At 34.5% G+C, this 25,000-nt stretch overlaps 1 protein-coding gene across 1 annotated transcript in view; it reads right to left on the minus strand.

Annotated features, from left to right (window-relative positions):
• The window catches only part of dock11 (dedicator of cytokinesis 11), a 61,678-nt gene that overhangs the window by 30,285 nt on the left and 6,393 nt on the right, over positions 1–25,000 (minus strand). Inside the window, 26 exon segments of the mRNA XM_043243831.1 lie at positions 1,244–1,425; positions 3,974–4,085; positions 5,048–5,131; positions 6,529–6,675; positions 7,336–7,407; positions 8,297–8,422; positions 8,949–9,018; positions 9,159–9,280; positions 10,016–10,105; positions 10,228–10,311; positions 10,435–10,556; positions 11,114–11,237; positions 12,057–12,149; positions 12,264–12,329; positions 13,159–13,343; positions 13,709–13,785; positions 14,032–14,154; positions 14,351–14,433; positions 14,697–14,819; positions 17,146–17,370; positions 18,576–18,716; positions 18,808–18,891; positions 19,971–20,050; positions 21,890–22,064; positions 22,460–22,594; positions 23,433–23,528. Of these exon segments, the coding sequence (XP_043099766.1) occupies positions 1,244–1,425; positions 3,974–4,085; positions 5,048–5,131; positions 6,529–6,675; positions 7,336–7,407; positions 8,297–8,422; positions 8,949–9,018; positions 9,159–9,280; positions 10,016–10,105; positions 10,228–10,311; positions 10,435–10,556; positions 11,114–11,237; positions 12,057–12,149; positions 12,264–12,329; positions 13,159–13,343; positions 13,709–13,785; positions 14,032–14,154; positions 14,351–14,433; positions 14,697–14,819; positions 17,146–17,370; positions 18,576–18,716; positions 18,808–18,891; positions 19,971–20,050; positions 21,890–22,064; positions 22,460–22,594; positions 23,433–23,528 (3,021 nt within the window).

The following is a 25,000-nucleotide window of genomic DNA, read 5'->3' on the forward strand; positions in this document are numbered from 1 at the left end:
TATATATATATAAATAACAATGGCAAATTTAAAATAACTTCTCTATGATACTCTCTAAATCATATAACAAATAACAATTAGATGCTCAATTAAAGGAATAGCATTTGGAACAATATGATAAAACAGTTGTAGGACTATAATAAAATCCCTAACCTTGGCAATAGTGAGCACCATTTGAGCAACTAGACTAAACTTCTAAGACTTCTAGGAAATATTCTTGGAATGAACCGTCCCACATGTTGATTTTGTGAGACTGTTTGTACAGTTAAGCATACTTCATACAGAAATTACATTAGCTTCTTATAGAAATTACCCCACGATTATCACAGAAGCTCAGGCACCAGTAGAAGCTGACTTATAATGTTGTTTAGAGCAAACAGATCCTAGCGGCTTCTAAAGAAAAGCGATTGCAGCAGTAGCTCGATAGCCATGTCTATGTCAACGATCTGGAACTCAGATCTGGACTCACTGAGTCTGGCATTTGCATAACAGACAGATGTCTGTCTGGGATGAATGCAAACACAATATGCAGCAATTATTTACTATGCTGACAACGGTACGGCTATAACAGGAGGATTTTTTTGCATTGTTATGGGCCACCCTATTTGATAAAAGATAAAATGCAAAACCACAAATTTCAATAACATGCACTGGGATCATCTCAATCCCCTGGATCCCAGTGCATGATGTACAAAAAAGTTTAACTATTTGTGATGCTTACTTTTAATTCACAAATTACTACATTTACCTGAATTAAATCTGGTATTTAATTTATTAACGTGGAATTTCTGGTCTTTAGATACAACCTGGGGTCCATCAGTCTATCTTATTTTCTGTCTAGCATATTTTATTGCTGCCAGGCAAATCTGGCAAATTTGTTGAAAAAGCAATGGCGTGCCCTTTTGTGGACAAAGGTTAAAGTGACAATATTATGACCAATCAGAGCAGAGCAGGCTCACGGAAAGGAGGGGTTTAGAGAGAATTAATCTTAGTACTGCTTGAAATGAATAGTTTGAGAATCACTGGAAAATGTGGTGATATTAAACACTTATTTTGAGCAAACCAAAGTGTTTTTTTCACCTTGTATGCATGTAAACCTATTGTAGAAGACTCCCAAAACAATATTTGGAGGGTTAAAAGTGGCATAATGACAATGACAACCGTCTATTTAGCAGCAGAAGGGCCAGGAATTGTTCTGTGCTTTCTGAAATAATGCACATGTTTGTACAACTATGTAATTTACCTTAAACGCATTGTATCTGTCGTCCATGGCATGTTTGATCATGAGGTTCTTGAGCGCAGCTACAGCCAGCTGTCTGATCTCAGGCAAGCCCTGAACTCCATCAGCAACCTCTCGCAGAAGCAGACCCACCAGAAAATGGTTTTTGCAGTAATCCTCGGTCAGGCTGTATTCCAAACTCTGATCTGAAACACATTATTTCAGGGTGAGCGATGTTCTGTACTAATAACATTTCATTTTTACATTTACGGTATTATGAATGTTTTTGCAATCTGCGTGGCCTTTTATTAAAAGTAACAAGCAACACTTTTATTTCATGCATCCTAAAGACGCAGTACTTTCAAAGATGCATATATGCAAATGGCGCTTAACATACAGGTGTAACAGGTAAGGCTCCTGTGGTAAGTCACTGACATTTGTGATAGTGAAAGGCATCCAAATGAAAAGACAGTGTCTAGATGGCTGACTACTTTCAAATGCTTTCTGAAAGCAGACTTCACTGCATTCCAGACATCAAACAACAATAGAAACAGAAACTTAAGAGTGACAGAAAAACCTTGTGCTTAAAGGGAAAGCATTATTTAGAAAGTAGATCATGCATTTATAAATAGCTTTCTCTGACAATAATACAGAATCTCTTGCCCCTAAACACATGAACCGATGAAACATTTTGGCTAAACGATTCCTTTTGTATTTCCTGTAATCTGAATTGAAAATAAGAGCCACATTTTCCTGTACAACAGTAATAAAGATCAGATTACAACAAATGCACACAAGATGTTTCCGCACTCATTATGCGTGTGTAGTATTACACAGTTAAAAAGGGCAAGTGAGGACAGGACAAGACAGACAAATACATTATAAGCTTCATTAAAGCAACACACATCTCAGGTAGCAAGAAAACACTGCCCTTTTCATTTCTGTTTTGTAAAATCATCTCAACAATCCTCTGACAATAAACATTTAGTCACCGAATTTCTTCAGAGCAAAGCAAATATGTTGCGCTTGGTGACAGAAAAAAGCGAAGGCCTCAACCTGAAGTGTCAAATGCTATTAGACAGTGATTGATGAGTGATGCAGGAGCACAGCAAGGCAATTAGTAGGGTTATCAGGACGATTATCTGGCGACTGGAAGTGCGTTTGAGTCGGCTTTGGTCGGCATCACCTACCTACGACACCAAAACACTCGGCCGCATACGAAATAAAATCTGAAATAATGAATAAAGGAAGCAATCATGCAGGATTGCCATTATCAGTGGTGGGAGTGAAGCTGTGATGGTGTGTGGCTGTGTTTGAAATGAAACGGTGCTCACTAATGAATACTGCCTACAGCATATACTACATGCTTCTATTTATTTGTATTATTTTTTTAATTTTTAAATGGATTTGTAATGGTTAATTATGCACTGACAAACACTTCAATGAACAGTACGCTACAGTGTCCACGTTGCATATTTAATTCAGTGAATTACATTATGATTACAGACTCGCTATTTAGAAATGAATACTTTTATTCAGTAAGGATGCATTAAATTGATCAAAAGTGACATTAAAAGACATTTATCATGTGGCATTTTTGAGCATTAGAATTATTTCTAAATGATCGTAAGACACTGCAGACTAAAGTAATGGCTGCTGAAAATCTATGACAGAAATATATCAAATTAAAATGCAATTTAAAGTAACATCCAAAATAAAGTTTTATGTATACTGCATTTATTATGTATATATAAATATGCACACATACTGTATATTTTTTGATGTATATACATTTATATATTATTATATTTTATATTACATACAAATAATATGTAAACAACATATTTTTCTTAAATATATACATTCATGTGGTTGTATTTAAACACATAATAATTAAATATAATACTTTTAACACTTTTGAAAGGTTTAATATAAATCTGAATATGTATATTAACAGGAAAACACAGCGAATGTTATATTTTCTTCCTTGGTTTTTGACTACATAAAAGCCAAACGCAGTTACTTATCTCTGACTAATCAATGATACGCATTGGCTGTGAAAATGTTATCTTTTACTGTTTGTGCCACAAGAAACTAGGCATGACGAAGTGGCAGAACTTATTAGTGAGCATCATGTACCGCCCTCGTTCTGCCACCTGCAGCATTTGCCATTGAAAAACTGATTTTTGCAATATTACCATGTTTACAGGATTTCGATCCTGTGAAAATGGTAAAAAAAAACAATATGCGTGTGTATATTTTTAAAATCATACTGACGCCAAACTTTGGAAAGGTAGTGTAAATAATGCACAGTGCACATATTTGTAGTATGGTAGTGCACTTATCCTGGGTCTAAATGAAAAGAATAAGAGGTCATATCATCTGAACTTTATTTAAACTGTGTTTACACAGAACAGTAATTCACACTGACCTACTGAACATTTCAGTAAAAATGATTAATTTTCTACTTAGAAATGGTGAAACTAAGAAACATGCCATTAACAGGTTATAAACGAACTTGTCGAATCAGTAAAACTTTTATGGAAACCTTTCTAAATTCCTAAATTATACGTTAAGTGTCATCACGCCCCATTTCGTGACACTTAAATCTGGGTGTTTTCAGGTTCACGTTACACGACGTGAAGAATGGTGCTGCTAGCAGATTTTAAAGTGGGGAAGTTGTTAGACTGGGATGAGGGGAGGATGGGGGCAAGAAAAGCCAGGGCAAGATGGCTGGAAGGTTGAGAGACCTACCCTGGACACGCTGCAACTTAGTTCGGCCAAACGCCATGGGCAGGTTCAGAGGAATGTAGTGCTCGTGGTTGCAAACCGTCATGAGGAAATCAAACTTCATCTCTGTAAGCACCTGTGAACATTGCATGAAGAAAGTGATGAGTAAGAGGTTGGAGAAACCGATTCAAAAAGCTAGATATAGGTCATGGTAACAGGCAAGATAAGATTTATTTTGCAAAAGCGTATCTGTACAAGTTCTGACAAGCTACATTCGTAATACAACTTTGCAATGTACAGCCTTATAAATATTTTATTTATATAAAGGTCAGCTAATGTAATTTAAACGCAGTTACAGGTGGAAATAACGTATAATAATAATGATAACGTAATAATAATGCATACGTTTAAATATCTAATGTGAAGTTGTACTGTCAAATTATCAAGTTATATCTATATATTTATATCTTGCATGTCTGACATTTTTTGTGATTATCAACCATGCGATTTTTTTACGGTGCATAATGAAAATACATAATTTGTGCCCTTTCAAAAGCTGGTGTTTTCCAAGAACAGTCTAGACGGGCTGTGGCACATGGAATTTGCAAGTCAAAATGAGTCATGCATGATCGTATGATATGATATTTCACAATTAAACTGTGTGATATCAACAGCACAGAAGATGAGAACAGAGAATCTATTCCACAAAAACCTCCAAATCACATCCGTTATCTGGACGCCTGCTATCAAAGAGTTCACAGAGAACACAATCTCTGAAGAATCAAAACCTATAGGGAAGACACTTTTTCGTATGTATTGTTCGAAGAATTAAAAAACACTGAAAGAATTCTCACACTGTACCTGCCAATAAAATATTTCATACATTAAATATGTTAAAATGAACTTAATTTGACACGGTTGTTATGTGTGAACACATTGAAGTCATTTCGCTTTACAGCAGAATTTAATTATCATTAGTCTCTTGAAAACCACCAGCTTGATAAAAGAAAAATGATACCAATTAATATTAATAACCCAATGAATAAATGTAAGTTGTATTGCTTTGAGCACGTCATGCAGTTGACCTCTGTCGCCTACCTTTGGATCTTTCAGGCTGAAGCCACACATGTAATCATTTATCAAGCTGAAAGCAAATCCTCGGTTCATAAACGTAAGGCAGCGCTGTGCAGAAGGAGAGTTTCAATGAGAACAATGTAATGACACAATAAATGAATAAATAAATTAATTAAATTAAATAAAATTAAATTAAATTAAATTAAATTAAATTAAATTAAATTAAATTAAATTAAATTAAATTAAAAATTAAATTAAATTAAATCAAATTAAATTAAATTAAATTAAATATAAAATTAAATTAAACATAAAATTAAATTAAATTAAATTAAATTAAATAAAAAATCATAAGTTCCATTAAACTTATATATGACATATTATATATGAACAATCAAATTAGTTTGACAGTGAAGTGAAATTTTGCTTCAATATTGGCCAGATAATTAGTCGAATCAAGTTTGGCATAATGCAAGGTCCAGTAGTGACTATAAAAACATTTACACCATAACGCAGTCTTTTGGTGAACAAGCTCAAATGTGAAAACCTTTACAAATAACAGCTGTTATAAATAGATAAAATCACTCCAGGAGAAGTGAAGGCTAACAGCAGTATTACCTTATCATAAAAAAGTTGAATCAATCTCATTTACTTTATTCTGCTAAATTTTATCTCTTCTGTTTAATTATTATAGTGAATGGAATTTGAAAGGTTAAAGTACACCTGCGGAATATCAAACACGCTTGTGCAACTTGTGTGCATGGAACAATGCAATTCAAACTATTAAACTGAAAAATAAAATTTAAATGAGAAAAAAAAAAGTTTTGCTGCTTTGACATGGCTGTAAAAAATATTACAATTGTGCAATTAATATACATATTGAGATTGAGATTAACCTTTAAAAAGCTTTGAGGTCAGTGAAAGTTTTTAATTTGTTTTTATTATTTAAATATTAAAAACATCATTACTCCAGGCTTCGTGTCACACGATCCTTCAAATATCATTATAATACGCTTATTTGCTGTTCTAGAAAATGTTATTTAGTATTATGAATGTTAAAAACACTTCTTCTTCTGCTTACCATTTTTGTCAAAACTGTGATATATTTTTCACAGGATTCTTTGATGAACAGAAAAGGACTACAATTACTTAAAAAAATACAAATCTTTTGTAATGTCACATTATAAATGTCGTCAGTGTCCCTTTTAATCAATTTAATACAACCTTGCTAAATAATAAAAAAAATGAATTTCCTATTAACAAAACAGAGGTGTTTTGTTCTAAAATACTTAAAGTATCAATGACAAAAGTTTGGGGCCATTAAGGAAGTTTTAAAGAGTTAGGCCTAACCTAGATGATCCTTCGGAAATCATGCTAACATGCTTATTTGTGCCCATGACACCTTTCCTTAAGTTATCAATGTTGCAAACACGTGTGCTGTAAAGAGTCATTTATCTTATTATCCTATAAGTCTGATCTTATTAAAGTGCCACAGCTCTAGGCCTGACCTTGATGAAGCAGGCCAGGCTAAAGTTGACGCAGCGGGCCTCCTCTGGGATCTCCACGTAGCGTATGGTGATGTGAGGCATGATTGACAACAGCAGCGACTGCAGCGCTTGGTGGAAGGATTCGGGAAACCTCTGCGCTCGAGGCATCTGCAGGAAATACAGAGTAGGTGGTTTCACGTTATTAACAGTCACATAGCAATGCTATGAATACTACATTGTTTCAGAAGTTACAGGAAATGATCATTTGTAAATAAAGCAGGGTTTTTATCTGATTTCATTTCAGCTGTCAATTCCTCAGATATCTAACCACATGGAAGTCCAATTTTAACAACTAAAAAAGATTTGTGTGTGTGTGTGTGTGTGTGTGTGTGTGTATGTGTGTGTATCATGCAATCTACTGTGCTGAAGGCATGTTTGAACAACAGACTTTACACGTCAGCTTGTAAACGACATACATGAGTCACAGTTTCAGTTATGCAAAAAGGATTAAATGGCATGTTGAATATGTCTGAACATGTTTCGAAAAGACGGAGAAATTTGAAACTGTTAAACACACGCTGCGCATGTAAAAGACATCTTTATGTCAATAGTACAAGTACAGGGTTTCTTTGTTTACAAGTTTAAAGGGCCTGTTTCTTCCCAGATACCTAGCATGCGCACTTTTGAAGAACAAGGAAGTTAAACGCAAATGCCAAAAGTGGAAAGGTTTATTTACATCCAGCTATGTTTTATTGAAGATAAGGAAGAAAAGGAAGTGAAAAGGAAAGTTCCTTTGAAGCGTAAAACATGGGAATGGATTATACTAACTTTCATTCTGTTGCCATCTTGGAGGTACTGTGCCATCGACTTGGCCATGGTCTCGAAGAAGAACCATGAATACTGTAATACAAGATACAAAGAAACAGGATTTAATAACAACAATAACATAGATGAACATCATGACAATACATAAACAATTTCAATATATTATACACAGATACTCTATCCATTACCTTTCAAAAGTCAGTAATTTAAAAATATTTAAATTAACCTTTTAAATTTTATTTAAAATAAAATATTATATTTTATTAATTCTTTGATGAACAAAAAAAGAACAGCATTTATTAGAAATAAAATTATTTTGTAACATTATAAATATTTTTATTGTTACTTTTGATTCATTGCATATCTGTTTGCTAAATAAAAGAATTAATGTCTTTAAAAAAAAAAAGAAAAAGTAAAATAAATAAACACACTGACCCTAACATTTCGAACAGTAGTGAAGTCATAAAATCTAATTGCTATAATGTTTAAAATGATTTTACACACAATACACATAAACGTACACTATACAAAAACATAATCCTAAAAGTAAAACAAAGTGAAAGTGAACTGTCTTGCTGAAACAATGGACTTATTATTCTACCACACTACGATACGATCTCTGACACCAGCCAAACTAGTATTATCTGATTAGGTAAAAGCAAGTTTCCTCAAACCTTGTTTTAAGAAAGGTTTGAGAACTGAATTCCAAGATAATGTGTGCTTGGACATGATTATGTAAAGACTTTAAGGAGATGCAAAGACCATATGAAAGGTGGTTACATTGAATTGAATACACTGATCATGCAACGGTAATTCTTCTTAGGAAAAAACCCACCAATTCCACATAACTGACTTGGACAATATGTCTAAATTCTAAAAAAACAAAACAAAAAAGATATATGAAGAAACCCAACAGCGCCATCTGCTGTGCATTATATTCATCGTAACTGAAAAGTTTTGTCACCTTGAGGAGTTTGTTGCAGGTGTTGAAGTCTGCAGTTTGTTTGAGGATGACAGTCACGGCTGTAGCCAAAACTTCATGAGTCGTCACAGAGCTTTCTGAAGTTGCGTTGTTGATCCGAAAGACGTACTGCAAAATAAAATTTTAAAAAGTTTAAATGAAAAGCCAACAAAGCTCTTCTTGTTAAGTTCGTTAAGTCACATTAAAAATACAAAAAAAGGTGCAACAAATCAGTATTTTTGTGAAGAAATGAATAACAAAAAAATAACTGGTTACAATTATACACTAAAAAGTACTTAGAATTTATTTGCTCAGTTTATTTGTAGTTTAATAAGCTATAAATAAATAGTGAGTTATTAATTGTCATTTTAATTGACACAAATCCTATTATTGATTAATTAGCCCAAATAAAACAATTGTTAAATGATTATTAGACTAATAATTAATTATGCTATAATAGTTTGCAAGTACTTCATTAGTTTGTATCTACAGTTACCAAATAACTTTTTTCTTTTTTTATTATTCTTATTTCTTATATTATTATTCTTTTTTTAACCAAAATTGCTTTTGCACGTGGCTTTTAATATGGTCGAATGCGATTTAGTCAACAAATGAACTGCAATGTCAGGTTTAACAGAAATCCTTAATGTTGTACCTTCAGAAACATGCGTAGGTAATGCTCCAGACCCTCCTCGTGACACTGAGACACTATGTGAATGATTACCCTGAGACAAACAGTGGCACAACAGTAATGAAGCAATCATATATGCTTTAATGATTGATCATAAAAAGATAATATAATATTCATAGAGAGTAATACAGAATTTTCTGTCTTTCCGAGAAGACAAATGAAGGGGTAAATCACCGTGTGGAGTTGACAGCAATATCTTGACTCTCTTTGCTTGACATAGTAAGGACTTCAAAGAGCTGAACGAGCACCGTAGGCAGAAACTTGATGATGACCTGAGTCTCTACTGCATGTAGGCACTTGGAAATGAGACAGGAATATGAAAGAGATATGTGACATTTCAGTCTAAGGTAACAGCTGCTGAAAATTCAGATTTGCCATATTGCATGGAATAAAGAACATTTAGTCAAACAGAAAGCAGTCATTTTAAAGTAACGCAAGAGAACTTTTCACCCAAGAATATTTTACAGTACTCCAGTTTTTACTGTATTTTTCATCTAACATAACCAGCCTGGGTGAGAATATTTCAAAATATTACAATTTGCTTTTACTAAAATTTGCTGGTACATTCATTTCCGATATGTGCACCAAAGAAAGCCTTCTATTATGAAAAAAAATGTTAAAAAGGCACAACACACTATGTATTTTTGAACACATAAAATGTAATATTGTTTAGCTTAAAGTGCCCCCATTATAGGATTTTTGAAAATGTTTTAAATATGAAAGTGCAACGTGCATAAAGTTATTGTCTCTCAAAAGTAAGCACTGACTCTGAATCATTGAAACCAGTCATCTTAAGCTGTTTCATGTCAACATGCATGATGTCCCACAAGCCACTATGTGAGCATTAAAAATAGCTACTAAAAAAGCAGCACTGAGCTTACAAACACTGCTTTAAATTAAAATCACTGCTAAATGCAATCACTGCAGATTGATTGGGGGACAATCAAAACCAAAATATGAACTTGTAATTACCCATAATACAGGCAGTTAAAAATATTCCACTTTTTCCTTTGTTCACATGTAATTCCCACCTTAAGGTACTTGACAAGTTCAGCAGGACTGCCCTGTGAAGTTGACTTCATCAGCTGGCAATACTGGAAGAAATTGTGGAGGTGCAGATCCTGCATGGAGGAGGATTACTAGATTTAATGGGGTTTTTTGTTTGTTTGTTCAAACAATGTCATTACTCTCTGTTCAGTACAACAACATTTTGCTGAACAATCCTTCGATCAGATCAACCTACCTGAGTGTAAATTGTTGATGCTACATATGCTCGCACTTTAAATAACGGTTTAGCACCCTCCACCCATTTGATGTATGAAACAGCCTGCAAACAAACACAAACAAAATACCTGAACGAATCAGTGAATCAACGGAATCAATCAATCCCACCAGCCTAAGCAACCAATCAACCGAACACCAGTGGTGTTGCTGAAAGTAAGATTTTTACCTTGTCTTCATTATGGTTTTTGTCATAAATGTAACCAGTTAAAAGATTAGCAGACACAGGAAGTTGTAGCTCTGAGGACTGTATTCTGCCATCCTTCAGTAAAGGAGCCCAGGAATAACCCACTGTAGAGATCAAGAGTTAAAGTTATATTTTTCACACATGATCACATGCAGATTTTTGAAAGAAGTCTCTCACGCACAAAGGAATTTATCAAGGTGTGTAATGTAATTGATGCAGTGTGTAATGTAGCTGGATGTGAATGTAAACAATGTAAAGTTGTAAATCCAAAAGTGCGTAAATAAGTTAGTGTCTCCTGAAATAAAGAATCGACTCAGTACAACCTAAACAAGTCGTTGGTAATTGGTATTTTCGGGACAGCTACATTTTATGGCATAACGCATTCGCATAATTCCTGCTGATGTTGATTGTTGGCCGGCCACGAACAACATGGCCCTGGCCAGTAAACCAATCACCACAGACTGGGCCATCTGACCAATAAGAGCAGAGTAGGCTCACGGAAAGGAGGGGTTTAGAGAAACGATTTCGCCTTCAACGCATGTAAAACTTTTGTAGAAGACTCCCAAAACAATATGAGGCTTAAAATGGCATAATAGAGGCATTACAAAAATGTTGTGAAAGATTATAACATAGTGTATACAATACAAACGCACACACTCACCCACTGTTTCCACTCCATCCCGTTTCTTGCTGGTGGTTTTGTTGCCAAGCTCACAGCTTATGTGGTAGAAAGTAAAGAGAATATGATGCTTCTCATGGATGTGAACAGGAAGCTCGATTTTAATCTGTAACAGAAATTAAAATAAACATTATTATTAACATTTCAACACCATTTAATATGATAATAATAATAATAATAATAATAATAAAATGACCTTATTATTATTAAATCTTTACCAGTTTATCATATGTAAAGATTTGTGTTTTTTTATAAGTCTAATTTTGACTCATTAATACAGTTCACCACAATGTAAACAAATCACTGTGATTAGTTTCATCCAAATGGTAAATGACAGATCTTTTCATTTTTGCTGAACTGCTCCTTTAAGGCTCACCAGCTGATGACATCATTAGACTGGGTCCAGCAAATTATGCAGGCTATCAGATAGATGCAGGCTATGTCTGTGTGTACTGTCTTGTGACTCATTCATCTATGCAACAAACAATTTGTTTTTAATATTTTGGCCCTGAGGGTATGGTGAAGCCAGGATGTGTCTCTTGGAATGATTCAGCTATTCATATCCTTGAGTCGGGAAAGCTTGTGCTTTGTGCTGTTTATGCCTCAGCTTTATCTAATGTTATTCTCCATAATAATCTAGGGTGTGTTCATATTTTGTGAACTGTCTGCAGGCATACAATTTATATATATATATATATATATATATATATATATATATATATATATATATATATATATATATATATATATATATATATAATTTTTTTAAGAATTATGCTAGCTTAAGAATAATATTTATGCATTTTACTAATTAAAAATGCTAATAATATGAAGTGACTTCACTGCTTTATACAGATCATTTAAAGTGAGATATTGTATCGCTGCGCGGTTGTTCAAAAGAATAACTCTTCATGACAATATATACCTCATCATAAAACTCTGGACTCTGATTGTGATGCAAAACTGCAGCAAAAGCACTGGTGGTGAAAAGTGGCTCCCCTGGCTTTCCATAGATGCACTAAAAGCAAACAGTGGTTAATCAATTACACATTATGCTGCACTGATCATTAAATATTAAAGAACCTGTGGAATAAAACTGGTACCACACACAGAATAATTTCAACACCTTCACCTTCAATGGAGGAGCTCCTTCAACATCAGAATCCTTGAACTGAACACAAACTGCAATGTTTCGAGCCTGGAAGAAAAAAAAAAAACAGACGCTTCACATATATCATGAAATTTTTCACATACATACATACAGTACATACACATATACATATACATACATACACACATATACATATATGCATACACATACATTAGTACTGTCAAGTAAATATTTTCAGAATATATGCTGTATTTGTGTGTATTCATATATACATAATAAATATGCACAACACATAAATTATGTAAAAAAAAAAATCTTTAAATGTGAATAATCACCATTAATGGTTCTATCTAACATATATGGGTAACTGATGTATCAATGAGTCCTATGATGTGACAGCAAAATTGAAAAATCAAAAAATAACATTGAAGATAAAACCTCTCTCATGCCTTTTATAACTCTAAGCTACTTTTTAGAGAGAGAGAGAGAGAGCGAGGGATGCATGTATATAATAATGAGAAATAACGAAATAGGACACCAATTATGTAGTGATAAATACACAAACAACTTACTGAATAAAATAAAGAAAACTGAATGAAAGCCATTAAACATGTTTGGTAGCATCTCTAATATAGAAGAAAAGAAGCTGGAGAATAACAGGGCAAACAGCCAGCAGTATGAGCTTTCCAGCAGCGGAGAAGGATGCAATTAACCCTGAAGTCTGTTTAATTACAGATAGGATCTTTAGTGAATTGATTCCGAATAGAATCCCTGGGGCTTTTCATAGAGCCTCGTGTTTAAAAACATGTAGGCAGACATTGTTACAGCTCGAAGGAGCTTGTTGTTGCACCACCACCCACAGATTCCCATTTCCGCTAATTACGGAACGCGCTTTGGGAAGCGTGAGTAATCTCACCTTGGCAAATGTCTTCTGATTGTCGTATTTGAGCTGCTGAGGATAGATGTAGAGATGGTTCTTGTAGATGGTGAACGGGTGGTTGTACCTGGCCTCTTGTGGGACAAACTCCTCCACTTCCACAGACACCCTCTCACACTGCTCTTCAAACGGCTTCACAGGAATATAGGACAATGTGACAGAGTCTAAGAAGAAAAAAAGGTAATGTATTAAATGCCACACTTCTATTCGTTTTGAAACAGAAGCTATGTTTTTATTGCCATTTTTTCATATGCGCATTTTGAAGTACAGCACCAGGAAAGATAGACGGAAAACAACACTTCAGAAAATTTCAATGCAACCCTATTCTCAGTGTTACAAACAACGTACAAAAATATTTATAATCAAACTTTGTATCTAAGAGTTACAACCGACATTACATGCTAAAAATGTGCCTTTAAATAAATTGTTACTGAGAATGAAAAAAATTCTATGCCTTATAGAGGTGTTAAAGAGGTGTTATCAAATATTAAAAGCCAAAGAAACTAAAATAACAGACAAACAAACTTACTTGACAAGTCTGGAGGTACACACTCGACAATGATGTTAAGCAGCCCAGGGATTATTTGCAGTTTGCTCTTCTCTGGTCTACAAACAAAAATGTCTCTTCAAAACATTCGTAATGCAAAATGCAATAAAGTGACTATCGAGAAAATACATTCATGGTCGGATAACAGATTTTGCCAAGTTGAACTTGCAGCAATTTAGTGATAGGTTTAATCTTTAAGGCATTTACGCCATTCTTAGTTTATGGATGAAATTAGAACTATGACTGTTTGTAGGATTGCCAATAGGATTGACCATTTAGGGACACTAGTAAACACTATAACTCACTTCTTGAGATCTGTCAGCAGTTTGATGAGGTCTTCAGTGGAGATCTTGCTACTGTCTTGACGGTAAAGTGGAGAGAACTTCCCCTCAGTGTCTAAACTGCCTTGGGAATCTTTGAACACCTGTCTGAAGACAAGCAACAAACACATCCTTGGCACCAGAAATGAATTTTAAAACACTTACACGTTACCTAAATATTTACTAATGCAATTTCCGAAGAGTACTGACTGTGACATTCCAGTTTGAAGGGCACGGAATTCTACTTGACGCAGAATATAGATCCATTAAGTCCTTTAAAAAGGATTGAGTTTCTGTGTCTTACTTGGCAGCCCAAGCGAAGGGCATCCGGTACTGGCCCAGCCGTTGGCACGTCTGCTTGGCAGTCTTCAGGACTTTCTGTACCGTCTGAGAAACAGACACAAAAAAATGGAATGGAAATATTCTACAGAACATTCTGGAAGTGTTAACAAAAGGCAATTCAGGCCCACAACATTACTTAACAGCCAATACTTTTATTTTCCACATCAGGCTGACATCTGCAAGTTAAAAAGCATCCTAGACACTCTAGACAGCTTGCTGATGTTACGCAACTCTCTATTCTAGTGCAAAGACGCCATTACTGTTTTTACAGTTCTCTTGAAGCATGTGTTTGTTGTTGAGCACCAGACCTTGCTGATGTCGGAGGTCTTAATGTAAGGCTCAGCGCAATGGGTGATGCCGTTCTGTAAAACTTTTTCCACCCGGGCCACCAGGAAGATGTCTGTGTGGGGGTTGGTAACCGAGAATATGCCCTGGAAAAAAACAAAAGGAGACACTGTGTGTCATACGAGTGATTAGAAGTGAAAAGGAAAATAAAATAGACTGACAGACCACTAAAGATTACCATGGGTACGTTTTTTTTTTTTTTTTGCTGATTATGAAAGTTAACTTTAATCATTTACAGAAAAATTGGGAATACAGTGGTTTGTTTAAAAAGCAATTTCATTCATTTGTTGCTGGTTGGAATAAAAACAACAACATGGAAAATAATAATAATAGTAATAATAGTCGTTGTTGTTATTATTATTAGTAGTAGTATTGTTTTTGTGGTTATTATTATTACTATTATTGTTAAAAAGCAATTTCATTCATTTGTTGCTGGTTTGAATAAAAACAACAACATGGAAAATAATAATAATAATAATAATAATATAATAATAATAATATTAATAATAGTCATTGTTGTTATTATTAGTAGTAGTAGTATTGTTTTTTGTGGTTATTATTATTACTATTATTATTAAAAGCAATTTCATTCATTTGTTGCTGGTTTGAATAAAAACAACAACATGGGAAATAATGACCATAACAATAATAACAACTACAACAATAATAATAATAATTGTTTTTGTTATTATTATTGTTATGGTCATTATTTATTATCATCAGAGCACAAATTTGAGTATGGGTCTCCATACTTGGCCACAAGTCACCTGCTTTCCATTAAGGTCATTGTATTTCAGTTTTTCCACATAAATAAAAATATATTTTATTTTTATTAGTATTATTATAAGAATTATTATTCTCATAATGTTACATAAAAAGGACAAAGTGTAATGACTGTTTTTCACAGACTCTCATTGGGTTATCTATCCATTTTTTCAATCACTGGCTGCTGAGATGCCTCTTTTTAACCTCTCCGAGCCCTGAAGACTTGTTTCATGCACTTTTGCATTACCATTTCATCATAAAAAGAAATCAAAATCATAAACTACACTTCAAAACACTGTTCAAACCATTGTACTAGTCGTAGTGTCTCTTTGTCTCGTGTCTACTTCATGTCAGCTGCCCTGTGTTATGTCAGTTCCAGTAAAGCCACGTCATGTTTCCCAGGCTTGAGACAGTCATGGCGCTGGCTTTGATTTAGTGCAGAGAGTTAGTGCTATGAAGCAGAGCTGTGTTAAACCTAAAGCCGTTCGTTCCCTGGCCAAATGCCTAGCACAGAACAGCAAGTTCAAACACACAGATAAGTAAGCCTTGAGAGGATTAGTTAAATACAACAATCCATGATTTGAAATTGGAAAACTTCAATACCAGAGATAAAAAAGAGGCAGTTATTTAGCAGAGCTCTCCGTATCATCCTGCATTAAAAGGCATCAGGCCTGCAAAAGGTGACAGATAGATAATAAAGCAAAAATATATCTACAGTTGCATAAATTAGCATTAATGTGGCGTGGAAAAAAAATCACTTGCATGGGGCTGTTATTGCAAAATGGACACAGGCTTTCGACAGAAGGCAGAAACACAATGACAATGGAAAATGATGCAAGTCAGGCAAACAATAACTATATTCAGGCACCTGCAGCCCTGTAAACTGCGTGGATGTGCAAAAGTCTGAAACCACATTGACTTCCCCATCAGCATCCTTCTTATTCAGCAGTGCTGGACAATGCTTACTGGGGAGGGTTGCCAGTCATTTGCAGAAATATTCAGCAATGTGCAGATTTTAAAAGGTGACCCGGATAAATCTGTCACAAGCTAAAGAACAGAAAGCTCTCTTGATTTTAGTGGTGTTTGCTAAGGAATTTTCACCTGGTGCACCATAAAACGGACAAAGAAAATCCCATATACCTGCTCTAAGGAAATTATAATTTCTATTAAACAATGGTGGCAGTGCTATTTTAGTATGATTGGGATACTATTATAGCTTTAGTTAATAATCATTTTTTTACTATATTTTCTCTTTTTATTTTAATTTTATTTAAAGTATTGGAAATATTGATCAGTGTTTTGTCATTTTTTCTTTTTTTTATAATTTTTATTTTTTTTTATTTACTTCAGTTGTAGTTTGTTATTTTAATACATAAAGTTAAAATGAATTAATAAAAACAAGTTTTGGATTTAGTTAACTATAACAACCCTGCTCAGACATTATTCTGATTACTATATTATATTAAATTAAATTAAAATTAAATAGGTCTTTCTATAAGATCATTTGATCACTATTGTGACATTATTGGAAGCACAGCATTTTCTTTCAGCAAAGGCCTTTATTAATTGATTTCAGAGAATTTTTATTTTTAAACACCTCTAGAAAGGATGTTTCACAATCACAATTTCAGTATGATGAGCCTTTACCTGAGTGGGGAAGCTTATAAGAGACTCGGAAACCCTCTGGAGGACCGGCAGACCATGTCCATTTTCTTTTCCATCACCTCCTTCAGGTTCTGTTGGCATCCCAGGAGAAACTTCTTGAAGCATTTCCCTCACGCAGGGAGGATTGAGGTCAACATGAAAGTCTGCAGAGATCTTACATCCTTTGGACAGATCAAACAACGCTAGGCTGATGAAAAACGGCTCTACCTAAGAAGAAAACAAAAAGTGTGGAATGAATGAGGCTGATGAGTTAATACACCGTATTTGACATCTTTCCTGTGGTTATTTTAATTCAAAAATGCAATCTGCCTGAACACGCTGTGAGGAACATATAGTTTGTTGCTGATAAAGATTACATAATGACAGCAAATTAGATTCAAGCAAAATATGTATTTATGTAACCGCACCTCCATATGTAACTTTTTTCCATTCACATTCACATCAGTCATGACACTTTAGAGCATTTAACAAAGTGTGGGAAAGCCATTGCGTTCTGAGGAAGCAGCAGCTTTCCAATCCCTGCTGATGAGCGCCAGCATTCCTTCTCTGGAGCCACTGAAAGTGCTTCACTGAGCGCAACCATATTCATCATTGTTCTGTCCTCATGCCAACAATCTCTAATTCATCCCTCATTAAAAGAGCTCCATGATGTTCAGCCACAATGACCTATAACAGTCTAAGCTAGAGAAAAGCTCAAAAAACTGACTTTGTTATCTAACCTGAGGCCTAAAAAAGAGAATTTTGGATTTCGATTAGTAGAAACATGATTTTAAAAAAGCATTCCTATTTTACTTTTACGTTTAGCAGACACTTTTCGACTAAGAGGATAATGGCAGAAATAAAACCTACAGAAGAGCAATAATATGTAAGTGCTGTGACGAGTCCATTATTCGAACGCAGTACATATAGCAAAGGTTTTATTTTATTTTATTTTATTTTTGATAATAAATAATAAGAAAACAAGTAAAGGGAACTCTAACATTAGAGGGTCGATTTTTGTTCATTTTTTAAAATCACATGTCCTCTTTACAAGGCATTAGAAAAAGGCAGGGCTATACTATAGCTAAATTATATTTTTAATTTACAAATAAATGATTGATAAAATGATAAAAAAAAAAAAAAGGTTATGTTTTACATTGTGATTTTAAAAAGGTTATAATATGTTCTTTCTTTGTTTGTATCCCAGTATACATAATCATATAATAATGATTTTGATACAGAAAATTATAGGGATATTCTACACTGGCTAATATCAGTCATGATTTTTCATAGACTAAACATTCTCTTGTGTCTAAGATCAACATTATAGCAGCATTGGCAGCATTGGTAGCGTCACAAAACAGGATTAACAGGATCAACAAAAATATGACACTGGCAAAGAAGATGAAACCCATAGACTAGGGCTTACTCACGTTGGTTAAGACGCCATCATTCTTCTCACTGACGCAACCTTGAAGGCTAAAGGTCAAGTCATGACAACTAACCATGATTCTTCGTCCAAATCGCTCTTCAAATGGCTTCACGTCAGGCTCAATGCCTGAAAAATCTAATCTCTGAAGAGGAATAGAGATATATGATTTTTACACAGGCAAAGAAAGATCGTTTTTTTAATAGCAGTGTGTTGGACATGATGGAGTGAGTAACCTGAGTCTCAGGATCTAGGGTGAAGATCTTCTGTCGTCCTTCATTCCTGCTCATTTTATTTAGCTGGTCAGTTTCTCTGGCATACTGGAGATAACGGGACAAAAGACTTTTTGCATTTGTAAAAGCACGTAAATAAGCAAATTTCATCAAAATGTGATGTAATGGACAACTCAGTGCTTGCAAAATAGTTGTGAAGCAAAAAAGGTGCAGGTTTTTTATTATATATTAGGTATAGGCTACATCATGGTGCATTTTTATTCATTTTGTTAATAAAAGTTCCGTTTTGCATTGATACTTGAATTGGATTCAAGCAGTTGATGAAGAAATTGTATAATGCGTTTCCTTTTTTAAAGTAAGCTATTTATAATATAAAAGAGGAAAAAGAACAAGCACGGTGCATACAGGCTATTCAAAAACTGAAGGAAAGTGAAAAGAAAATTCACTCAAATGACCCCCTACCACGGTGATACTAGTATTACCAGTGTTATCACACATCGACTGTCACAACCATAATTCAAGTATTTTATTCATAAAGAAATGCATCTATTCAACCCTTTTAATGCATAAGGATGAGGAACATATATGGAATTTAAGTCACATGTTTTCCAAATACATGATAAATAAAATGCATTGACATTTAACAACCTCAAAAAAAAAAATTATAAAAATAAAAATGCATGCTCAACTTTTTACCTGTCCAATAAATATAGTGCATCACTAATTTTCATTTATCATCAACATACTTTGTCCCGCAATTCACTGAAATCAATTCAACTTCTATTTGCAGTACAGTGAATAAACCAGAAACAAAAGTCAACTGAAATTTTAAAAATCTCTTTCTTGGTGTTTTTTTATTTCCTGACCCGTCATAATTTAAGACACTTGAGCAAAAAAAGCGGACTATAAATGCAAAGTAATATTTATTTCGGTGACTCTGCTCACTGATTTAAACAATGCAACATGATGAGATCATGTGACAACAAACAAAATGCTTCTGTTTTGTGTATTATTGCAAACTATTACATATTTACATATTTTAAACAGTCAGCAGTATATGGCACAGTATGCAGTAGACAATATTCCAGTATTCTGAACCACTTAAAATGCACAAAGAAGAGTTCAAACAACTACAGATATCATTGTAATTATTTTGCATCAAGTACCTTCATTAGATCTGGGTGAAGACTCCGGCCAAAGCTCTCCGCAATGTTCTCTGGTTTCCCCTGACTACTGCTGTCGTCATCTGTTTGGATGAGACTCTTGTTAATCAAAAGGCAAACTGATTAATTCTATCTGAAGATGCATGCATAACAAAGCGCTTTATTGTTATGTAGTGTGTGCATATGGGCTTATTTCAGACACCTAGAAGAATAACGTCTTTAGCCACGGCTGACTGGTACTTTTAAAAAGCAACAGACAAAATCTTATATTTGCTAATCAAGGTGTTTGATATATTTGGGAGTCAAATGAGTTTCTAAACTGCTCCACTGGAACAGAAAGCAGTACCATTAGTTGTAACGTGTGTATGTATTAAATGGCGTCAAATCTGGGACACTAGGTGGAGCTTTCTGAGAAAATCAGCTGCCCTCATTTAGTCATGTAGACACTAGAGAAGCTGAGCTGCTACAAGATTTCTCTCCACACTGTGAGGTAGAAGACTTTTGAACGGCTGCTTGGTTCTTATACCGTCACTTTCCATAAATAGGTTACAACACTTGGTCTGGGTTTATCCCGTTACACAGATTTGAAAAACTATTATTTAACAAAGGCCACAAAACAACTTAATTTTTTTTTTACCATAGGATAACTGCGCCATTTCAACAAAGATATGAATTCTGTACATTAGTCAAAGCAAAAATCGAGAAGTTAGAGATTGAAAGCAAGTAATTTCATAATGTCATTTCCTCATGACCAGCACATGGTAGGTAACAAACAACACTATTGGCCAAAGTTTTTGCCACAAAAAGCACAGGGTGTTGGTTATCAGTCTCTTTACTGAACAGGCCAAAAGTAGCAGTCCCTTCACAGCTCCTGTATATGAATACAGCATCCCTAACATTTCAGTAATCTGTCTATATGAGAATAGACCCAAAAGACTGCCTCCTACAATAAAACAGCAGAAAGTGGACTATCATTATTCAGCTGGACGTATTTGACTACAGAGAAAAAATCAAGTTCAGTAGGTTTCAAAAGGCCCCAAAATAAAAAGAAATGAGCTTACAGAATTTGGAAGAGGCAGAATGGGAACTATGCATCTTTTTTAGGAAACAGCACATACCAGAGTTTCCCTATGTTGCCAAATTGCTTGATATTTGGTTATGTGGGGGGATTGTTTGGATATTTTCATTAGAAAAAGGGTGGTATTTGTTCCCAGACAAAGGGAAAACAGGGAGAACAGCCAATTAAAAAACGGCTTATGGTTGGTATTTTGGGAGTGACATGTCTTTTTTTAAGATGATATAAATTACATCATTAAAGTGATGATGGCGCTCACACAATGGAAATGCTTAAAGGGATACTCTACTACCAAACACTTAGCACTGTCAAGGCGCAGAGAAGTATCGACATCTGCCATAAGTGGTTCAACCATAATATTATAAAGCGTAAATACTTTTTGTATGAAAAGAGAACAAAAATACAGAGTACCGTCATCATAGCTCTGGACAGCATCCGGTGGACGCACACAACGTACGCAGTTCTTTGTTAGATGCAATGAAAAGATACATCTTTGATTTGTGCAAGCAGCATATCTTTCCATTGTGTCTAAAACCAAATGATCTACAAAATGGTGCTATGGTGATGTTACGTGCCGAATCTTTGTGCCGTTATCGTTTCTTTCCATATAAAAAGCGTTCCTGTAGCTTCATAATATTATGGTTGAACCACTGATGGCAGATGGAGCATTCAGACGACGTCTTTCATACTTTCCTGCACCTTTACAGTACTAATTGTTTGGCAGTCAATGAGAGAGTCGCAAGGTCCCATTGTGTTCAGAAGTAACCTTATAAAATGCTTGCTCCAGTTTATGTTTATGGAGAAAGTCTGCAGCATCTTCACGTGTTAATGGGGGTGTGTTATTTACCAAGAGAACCCTCAGAATGTTCCGATCCGTTCCTCCGATCGTCCATCGCGCTCAGTAAGGTCTGTTTCAGCGTGTTCACCCATTCCTCCATCTCAGCCTCGCTGTCTGCCGCCAGATAGTGGCTGTAACCGTCCTGCATCTTCAACTCAAAACCATTGCGCTTCATCTTAGGGCACTGCAAGAAATGTGCTGCGTCAGTCAGCTGAGGAATTTAATGGTGCGACTTTAAGAGCTGTTTGTGGTTATAATAATAATGGGTGTTCGGCAAGGAAGATTGCTCTGGTTGTGTTACAGAGCCTGAGGGCTCTGTGCTGCTGTTAAACTTCCTTAAAAACACATCTAACCAACTTCAGATATTTCCATCCTCAGATACTTTCAATATATAAAATAAAACTTTTTGGAATTTGTAAATGCTTATTTATAGCAACAAAGAAAAACTTTATAAGAGCACATTACACACTTTGTGACTACTAAAATGAAACATTGTTCATCAGGTCCTGGAACCTTTGTACCCTTTGATCAGATGACAACCTTTGACTGCAAAAATGAAAAAAACTGTACATTATGTACCGAAACTACATCTATACAGGAGTCCAGATAGATGGAGCCTTTTGATTCTTTGTAGTTTTTCTCATCTTTGTATGAATTGAGTATGTAGGAACCATCGGGGAGTTGAGACAGGTAGAAATATCTCCTCTTGAACACCTGTGGAGCAAAAAATATTATGTGTGAATAATAGAGCCAGAAATAGTGAAATACAGAAATACTCATCCCTCATATTTATCGTAAACAGAACAAGGGTATGTTATGCTCATAAATGCTGCACTTATCAGATCAAGATGATAGTAAAAACAGCACTTATGTGAAATAAGCACAAATTAAAAGAGGTTCTACTATATTTTAAAACTTATTTTGATCCTTCAATGTCAAAGCTGAATTCTTTAGCATCATTACTTCCTATGCTGATTTGGTGTTCAAATACATTTCCTTTTAATCTTATTTTCTTAACAGTCTTAACTATATATATATATATATATATATATATATATATATATATATATATATATATATATATATATATATATATATATATATATATATATATATGAACGTTTATATAACAAAAAAAACAAAGCGTGGCTCAGAAATCTCTGATCACTGATATAATGCATTAGCTTCACAAAAGCTATATCCATACATTATCTATTATTAATAGTATATGAATGGATTTTTAACTTCCTGACTAAGGAGTAATGGGATTGAATAAGTCGTATAATTTACCATTTGTCCTTTACACAAAGAACCTGTGAGGCATCATTTAGTGCAGAGCGCTACACTTTGTTAACAACATGTTTTTGTGTATGAACATTAGAGCATTTCATTGACATTTCTGATTTACCAAAAAATAAAAGACCTTACAGGCCTCTGCAACAATGGGTCTTCAAACTGCATTGATCAGCAGATGTACAGTGTATTAAGTAACAATGACTGCTGTAGATCTGCTGATGTCTTTTATTAAAAGTGCACCGATGATTCCACTAACCTTCATGGAGACAGACAGACTGCTGTTGATGTTGGCCTTCTGCAGCCAGCCCTGCTTCATTACACCTCCTCTTTGAGAGCAAAGAGAGGATGAATCCTGAAACACACACACACACACACACAGAAAGAGAGAGAGAGAGAAGTTAATGAAGAAGACAGACTGATCTGAATACAAAGCCTCAAATCAATGCATTTCTAACCTTCTAAAGCTTTTCTAGCTTTGATTTTTTTTTTTTTTTGACTTGTTTGTCAAAAATATCAACAATTTCTAAACAAGTAAAAATTAGTCTTGTTTTCAGAAATAACATGTCAAAATTAAGTGTGTTTTTGCTTGAAGCAAGTAATCTGCCAATGGGGAAAATGATGTGATCTTGTCTTTAAGATAATTTTTCTTCCCATTTGGCAGAATATGTAGTATGTTCTAAGCAATATTTTTAGTTTCATCTCAAAACAAGACAACATTTTTTTTTTTCAAATCTAATCTAGATAAGCATTAATTGCAAAGTCTGGTTGAAAAACAAAATGCTTAGAAACACACACATTTACAAACATCCATGCAAATAAGCCCTGGTACAGTAACTTAACATCACACACACACACACACACGCTTTAACACAATATAACAATCATGTACTTACAAACATATAACATTACATATAACAGTATAATTAATGTATTCATAAAAGGTGGGGATTTTTTTACTTACAGCGACTATATGTGTGTGTGTGTGTGTGTGTGTGTGTGTGTCTAATTTAATTGAAGTGGCCTGGCGTCCTTTATGAATGTGCTTTTCTCTAGCTCTACACTGTAATATAATTGTCCAAATGCCCTTCTCCCCTCTTTCCTCCAGCATTTTTCATTCCCTCCCTCTTTTTCTGTTCCTAACAGCCCCTCTGAGACTGATCAATTGCCTGCAACCTCTTCTCCTTTTTGAGTCACTCAGCTAATTGATTAAATTAAATGAATGTGACAGAGCCAACATGATATACTGCACACATACGCTGCTGAAAAGTTCAGAAGTTTGGGGTCAGTAAGATATTTTTTAATGTTCAAAAAAAGGGTCTTACACTCACTAATGCCACTGAAGTATGTTGCATGCAATTTATTCATGCAATGCAAAAGAATTGTCAGCATTTAATGCACACTTTAGGTTTACCGAATACTTCAGAAATCATTCTAAAATTATTATACAAAAAATAAGAATAAGAATCATTAGAATAGGAAATTATTCTTATTAGTACACAGTCATGCTGCTCAATATTTGGTAGAAACAGTTTTTTTTTGCTTTGGTTTTTTTTTTTCAGGAAAAACATTTTCAGGCTAAAACGCGTCTAAACACGCATGCACACATATTTAGACATGCACACACACACACAGGGTGGAGAAGCAATCTCTTTGCCCTGTAATCACCACTCCTTACATCTAATTTTATCAAGATCTGCTGGACACTTCAGTGTGTGTCTATTAATAGACCACGAGGGTCAGGTTCCATGTAATGGGCCTCTCTGACCGTATGGCCTTCATCTCTACATCTGATTATGACCTCACAGAAGCCTCACAACATTTACA

This window comes from Puntigrus tetrazona, chromosome 7 (genome assembly GCF_018831695.1).
Source record: "Puntigrus tetrazona isolate hp1 chromosome 7, ASM1883169v1, whole genome shotgun sequence".
Lineage (NCBI taxonomy): Eukaryota > Metazoa > Chordata > Actinopteri > Cypriniformes > Cyprinidae > Puntigrus > Puntigrus tetrazona.